The sequence below is a fragment of the Chenopodium album genome, chromosome 11 (assembly GCF_948465745.1).
Source record: "Chenopodium album chromosome 11, dcCheAlbu1.1, whole genome shotgun sequence".
NCBI lineage: Eukaryota > Viridiplantae > Streptophyta > Magnoliopsida > Caryophyllales > Amaranthaceae > Chenopodium > Chenopodium album.
The window spans coordinates 51,104,714-51,111,317 of NC_137844.1; the positions used below are offsets into that span (position 1 = coordinate 51,104,714).

At 34.6% G+C, this 6,604-nt stretch overlaps 1 protein-coding gene across 1 annotated transcript; it reads left to right on the forward strand.

The window, feature by feature from the left end:
- Positions 1 to 2,213: 2,213 nt before the first annotated feature.
- On the forward strand, positions 2,214 to 5,283 carry LOC145569096 (cytochrome P450 87A3-like). The gene is made up of 10 exons (XM_081628464.1): positions 2,214 to 2,269; positions 2,308 to 2,565; positions 2,931 to 3,252; positions 3,351 to 3,500; positions 3,809 to 4,060; positions 4,160 to 4,249; positions 4,332 to 4,410; positions 4,517 to 4,623; positions 4,725 to 4,852; positions 4,952 to 5,283. Exons 1-10 carry the CDS (start codon positions 2,214 to 2,216, stop codon positions 5,064 to 5,066), a joined length of 1,557 nt encoding a protein of 518 aa, XP_081484590.1. The 3' UTR covers positions 5,067 to 5,283.
- The last annotated feature ends 1,321 nt before the right edge of the window (positions 5,284 to 6,604 follow it).

The following is a 6,604-nucleotide window of genomic DNA, read 5'->3' on the forward strand; positions in this document are numbered from 1 at the left end:
GAGAATTAAATTTTCATACTTTATATTATAACTAATTTAGTAATGTTTTGACTAAATATCTGTAGTTAGTATGTAATACTGAATCAGTAGTCGGCAAACCTTGCTCTCTAAGGATCACAGAAACCCACAATTACTGGCTAGCACATGTCAATGAGTTGTAGGCCTAATTTGGATTTTATTCTAATAGGTATATATGTAGCAAGCTACTATGCTTAACATATACACCAATCTTTAGCAAAATGTATGAAAACAACATTGTTAATTAATGTATCGCGTCTTTAGATTAAAAATTACATAACCTAATTTGTCTTGTCCTCCTTAACCATAAGATATACTCAGTAACATATATATGTATGAGAGAAGACAACAAATAGATCCTACTATCCGTGTGATTAGTTTCGTGAAAGATACAATGATAATAAATTTTAGAAAGCTACAACATCAAATTCCTAGTATCCCGAACAATGGCGTCCATAGATCCAATCAACAGCTTGATTAGTTTCACAGAAGATAAAATGATAATTAATTTCAGAAAGCCATGACATCAAACTCCTAGTATCCTAAACAAAGGCGTCGATCTTCCAAGGTAAAAAAAGCCTGCAACTTAAATGTAATAGCTATATATATAAAGAACAGCAAAAGGAAGATCATCAGGAAAGGCAATACAACCTTGCAAATAAATTATCGAAGACTGATAAGAATGATAGCTTTGCACCTCATACGCGATTATGTTATACACAAAATTAAGTGATTATTTGTTTTTAATATGTTTTTTGTATATTCATTCAAATCAGTTACGCGGTATAACTTATTTCCCTCTCTTTTATTTTTCGTAATATTTTACCCCCACCCCACATAAAGGTACTCATATGTATATATTTAACTAAACTACAAAGTCTTTAGACCCTATCTCCTTTCGTAATACATGAGTAAACAAAAAATGTAACTTAGAGAACGGAGGAAGTGCATATATAGTATATTCGTATTGTCTTTAAGACCTGTGAAGATAAACGTACAAATGTATATAAGTGCTAGATCATGCACACAGGCAGTTCACGCCCAAGTGTCCCAAATTTCAAAATTTCTTCCATAAATGTCCTATCTATCTGGTCAGGTTACCCCCAATTTTTTCTGTCATAATTCAAAAAATGCCCCTACACATGAAATTCAATCTACATTTTATGCATATAATATAATCCCTGTAAAATATCAGACTACATAATAACAATAAAGAATTAGAGAAAGCATAAATAGTCCAACCTTGTATGTAGAATCTTCCTCGCATTTTCACCTGCATAAATATAATCCAATTCTTTACTGTGATTCCTAGCTAAAAAATGGGTAAATCCAGAGTTTACGAAGATGTTCATAGTGTGTAACCCGGTTACGAATATAGACTAATTAACTAGTACATGAAAATGTAGGCTATTTGCAAGTAATTTAAATTTAAACATGCACAAAACCAACAGAATCTAAGTCAGTTGCTTGCATATCTTAAAATTAGATCATAACATTGACATTTTATTAACATATCGACAAGAACAAAACAATCCAAGATAAGATCTCATCCTCAAGGAAACTATCATAGATAATTCTAGCAACTAGCATTGGTGATGGGAAAAAATCATATCAAATGGAGAAACCAACAGAGTTAAATATATCTGATAATCTTTGGTAAGATCCAGTTGCATCACACCTCTGTTTACACTTTAACATTGTCAACACAACGAAAAAGTCCTTGACTTGTGATTCGGCCAGAGCTCCTAAAGAAAGGCCATAATTCAGCCTCGTGCTTCTTATCATGTTTTATGCCGTCATAAATGTAATGCACACATATAATACCAATCATAGGGGCATAAGCACGTAGCGCAAGGAGACTTAAAAGAGAGAGGGGGAAGAGGAAGTATCCAGTAGGCTTCATCGTCATGCTAGGCTTTAAAGAGAGTATTTTAAAGAAACCGTTGACAGCGGAATGAAGAGTGGAAGCAATATCCTTTTTAAAACTCAAGTTATTCTTCTAATCTTTATTTAAATCAATCTCCAACTACTTCTTACAAGTAACAACTATTACTATCATACAGCTTTTAAGAAAATTCCGCATTAGCATAGAAAATGATTACTAATTATATATACTAGTATTATTTTCCTCCAACTAGTTTGCAAGTCATCTTCTCTACCTATTTAAGTAACTTCAGTTAGTAATGCTAAGATGCATGCATGCCAGCACTTTCTGCTGTTCTTTGTCTTTCAATAACACCTTCCTCTATTTCATTTGTACGATAACTTCTGATTAACTCTGTGATCCTGAACATTATCTCATATAATCCCATATTCACCCTTAATCATCCAATTATCTAACAATCAAATGTTTCCGCTTGTTGTAAGCCTCATAGCAATCGCCATCATAAGTTTGACACATTGGCTGTTCAGATGGTGGAATCCAAAATGCAATGGGATACTTCCGCCAGGTTCAATGGGCTGGCCACTTATCGGCGAAACTCTTCAGTTCTTTGCCCCAAATACTACCTTCGACATTTCTCCATTTGTCAAAGAACGGATGAAAAGGTAAATACTCCCTCTATCCCATAATGATTTTCACACTTTCTCAATGTAGATGGCCTAAATATTTTTTTCACCTCTTTTTGTGCAATTGATTTCACATAATGCACTTTAAGGGCACATCTCACAGTTGATGTTTTTTGTTTTCTCTCTACCTATATGAATAATCAATGCCCCACTACCCCTTTTTAAATTCATCAACTTTGACATGCTGCTCCCTGCTCTTATTCAATATTTGTGCCAAACCCTGTTGTTGTAAGACACAATAAACAAGGGGCGGTCGGGCACTTGAAGTTACAATGTGCAACCACGTTAAATTTTCAGTTCTGCTAATCTCTAATTCAACGGTGCATTTACTTTGGAATTTTCAGATTTGGGCCAGTATTCAAAACCAGTTTAGTTGGAAGACCGATTATAGTCTCAGCTGATCCAGAGCTTAGCCATATAATCTTTCAACAAGAAGGCCAAACATTTCAGAGCTGGTATCCAGACACATTTACAGAAATTTTTGGGAAAGAAAATGTCGGGTCCTTACACGGGTTCATGTACAAGTATCTTAAAAACATGGTATTAAGTCTTTTCGGTCCTGAAAGCCTAAAGAAGATGCTACCTGAAGTTGAAGATACAGTGCTTAGACAGCTAAATCAGTGGTCTGAACTGGATACAGTGGAGATTAAAGATGCAACTGCTAGCGTAAGCTATCTGAATTGCTATTGGTGGTCAACTGGTCACAATATAATACGACACGACTTAGATTACTTAGTACTAATTTTTATTCTATTTCCGTGCAGATGATTTTCAATCTCACAGCCAAAAAGCTAATCAGTCATGACGCGGAAAACTCTCCAGAAAATCTAAGGGAGAGTTTTGTTGCTTTCATTAAGGGACTAATCTCCTTCCCTTTGAACATTCCTGGTACAGCATACCACAAATGCTTACAGGTATACATCAAATGACCCCTCAACTAAACAAGCCTTTATTGTGTCATAAAAAATAATTATAGTGATGAAATACAAAACTTTTACACACTGGGTGTACAATAGCTTAGTTACCCCAAATCACATACACATAGTGGTGACTTTAATGTGATTTGGAGTGAGTAAGCCGTTTTTTTTTTTTTTTTTTTTACAACTGCACCAGTTGTATACAAAACCTGTTGATTATAATTAATAACAGTTTTAAGTTTGAGCAATCATTGTAACAAACCCTGGAACTTCCAATTCTTAAGATACTGCTGTTGTGGCCACAGGGAAGAAATAAGGCAATGAAGATGCTGAAAAAAATGCTACAGGAGAGAAGAATGATGCCTAGGAAACAGAACACAGACTTTTTTGATTATGTCCTCATTGAACTGGCAAAGGAGGGAACACCACTAACAGAGGGAATTGCTTTGGACCTGATGTTTGTGCTTCTCTTTGCTAGCTTTGAGACAACCTCCCTGGCTCTAACTGTTGCCTTGAAATATCTCTCAGATTACCCTCTGGTCCTACAAACACTGACGGTAATAATCATTGAGGCGAAAACTGTCAAAGTTTTTGTTCCCTCCCAATTACATCTTCTATTTGGATGAAACCCAACTCACACAATGCCAAATTGACAGGAAGAGCATGAAGCTATTCTAAAGAGGCGTGAAAATCCAGATTCTCACCTTACATGGAGTGAATACAAATCAATGACATTCACTTTTCAGGTTAGTTAAAATTCTTACCATCACAACAACAAAGTTCACTGACAATCCATCCCAAAATAGAACTAACTAGTTTATAATGCAGTTTATCAATGAAACAGTTAGGATGGCAAATATAGTTCCAGGAATTTTCAGAAAAGCATTAAAAGATGTCAGCTACAAGGGTATGCATAATCTATCATTACAAAATTTATGAACAACTTCAATCTTTATATCAATGTTTATGTTACTCGAGTATACATACTTTAACATAGAATTTTATCGACGCAGGCTATACCATTCCAGCTGGTTGGGGTGTCATGGTCTGTCCTCCAGCTGTACACTTGAACCCTGCCAGATATGAAAATCCCCTTGACTTCAATCCATGGAGATGGGAGGTATGCAGCATACTCATATTCCTGCCAATCATATGAAACAAAAAAAAAAAAAAAAAATGATACTGTATAACTTTGGTTACATGAAATTTAATTGTGTATAGGGAGGAGAAATAAACGGTGCATCCAAACATTTCATGGCTTTCGGGGGAGGTATGAGATTTTGTGTCGGGACAGACTTTACCAAGGTGCAAATGGCTATATTTCTACACTGCTTAGTTACAAAATACAGGTACAGGCAAATATATATAACCACCATTTCAAATATTTAAATGAATATTATACAAGAATAATAGATTTAACTTATATTCTTCAACAAATGGAATCTCAGGTGGAATCCAGTGAAAGGAGGGAACATCGTTCGGACCCCTGGCTTACAGTTTCCTGATGGCTTTCACATTCAGTTGGCTAAGAAACAGAATCTATCAAATGATTCTCCTTCATAAACATAGCGTTACAAGTGATTTCAGGCCACAATACTAACAAAAAAGGAGCGGAGAACAAATATTTACAGTTTCTCCACCAAAAAAAGAGCAACCGTGAACAGTTTTCTTGTAATAGTTACAGTTTTTGTATACGTTGTCTATTTTTTTACCCTTCATCTTTTCAACATCTGTGAAAGAACATATGTTTGAAAAAGAAGGGGTTTAGGTTTCCGATACTTATAAAAATCATTGTTCAAATTCATATCACCTTTCATGTTGCAAGTGTATAAAATATCTATAAAGATAATCACAAATTTTCCCAGTGTTATGACTGATTGACTGCCAATTATAATGATTGAATTACTAGATTACCTCATCTATAAACGCGGACCAGAATGCAGCTAATCGTAAAGCAAACAAGTTAAACAATGTGACAGCTTAGCAACCTGATTCCTCACTGAAACAAAGTCCAATCACTCAACTACAAGTTACGAACATACTTAAATAGCTAACTTGATATATATATATATATAAAAGAAAAAAAAAAAAAAAATTGGAAGGAAAGCCCTGAAAAACAATTGAATATATAGTAGAATTAATAAAAAGGGTAAGGGAAAATTAAAGTATTAAACCCATTCCTATACACCTACTAGTAGAACTACATGAAACATAGCTATCCATCAACTGCCTGCCTTCTTTTCAGGCTGAATTCCATTTTTAAAAACAGATTTAAAAGTTAACAAATCTTGATATACTGTCAGGAGACTGATTAAGTATTCCAATATCCAGAGGCAATTGTGGCTGCTGTCAGGTTGAATATATCCTCTAGATTACATTCAATCTTAATTATGTCCTACAAAAGCTAGCTATCTTCAAATACACAAGCTAGCAATTTGCCTAGAAAAGGTAGTCACATCATGCTAGTCGATTCTTGAGGTCAGCCAAACAAATGTTGAGCACTCCCTTCATCCCCATAGTCATTGTCTGACCATAATCCTTCTTGGTAATCCATATTGATTGATTAAGAAGGGCCTAGAGATTTCAAATTCTCATATGTTTACCAAAACATTACAAATACAAATATTATAAAACCGTTAAAGGAAACACCAAATCTTAAACGGATGGTCGAACCCCGAGGTCGGTTCATATACTCTATCAATTATCAAGGGAAATTGAAGTTGGTTCCTTAAAAAACCCTTATAACCATGTAGCCAATTATAGTGACAAACATATATTGTATTACTTGTGCTCGTAATACATAAGTTCGATAAGGAAGAGGTGACCATAAAAGACTAATTCAGCTTTAAAGTATTTGTTTGGTTGAGACAAAAATACATGGAACGTTAGATTTTCTAGGAAGTAGATGCTTCTACACATGTTTAGTTATCAAGTTCAAAAACTTCATTACCTACAAAAAGGACGAATTCACTAACCAAGCCTCCTAAGTCCTAAGTACATAAATCTTAAAAATGAAATTTCCATAACAATTTTATAGAACTTTTTATATACACCCAATGCACCGAAGATAGGTGCGAGTGCAACCATGGGTGTTTTTTCTC

What these genes read in the sequence shown, in the direction of transcription:
- LOC145569096 (XM_081628464.1), top strand. Translation starts at nt 2,214, where the DNA reads ATGCATGCCAGCACTTTCTGCTGTTCTTTGTCTTTCAATAACACCTTC. An exon ending in TGGTCCTACAAACACTGACG is followed by an intron (nt 4,061 to 4,159) that starts GTAATAATCATT and finishes CCAAATTGACAG; the next exon opens with GAAGAGCATGAAGCTATTCT. An exon ending in TCAATCCATGGAGATGGGAG is followed by an intron (nt 4,624 to 4,724) that starts GTATGCAGCATA and finishes AATTGTGTATAG; the next exon opens with GGAGGAGAAATAAACGGTGC.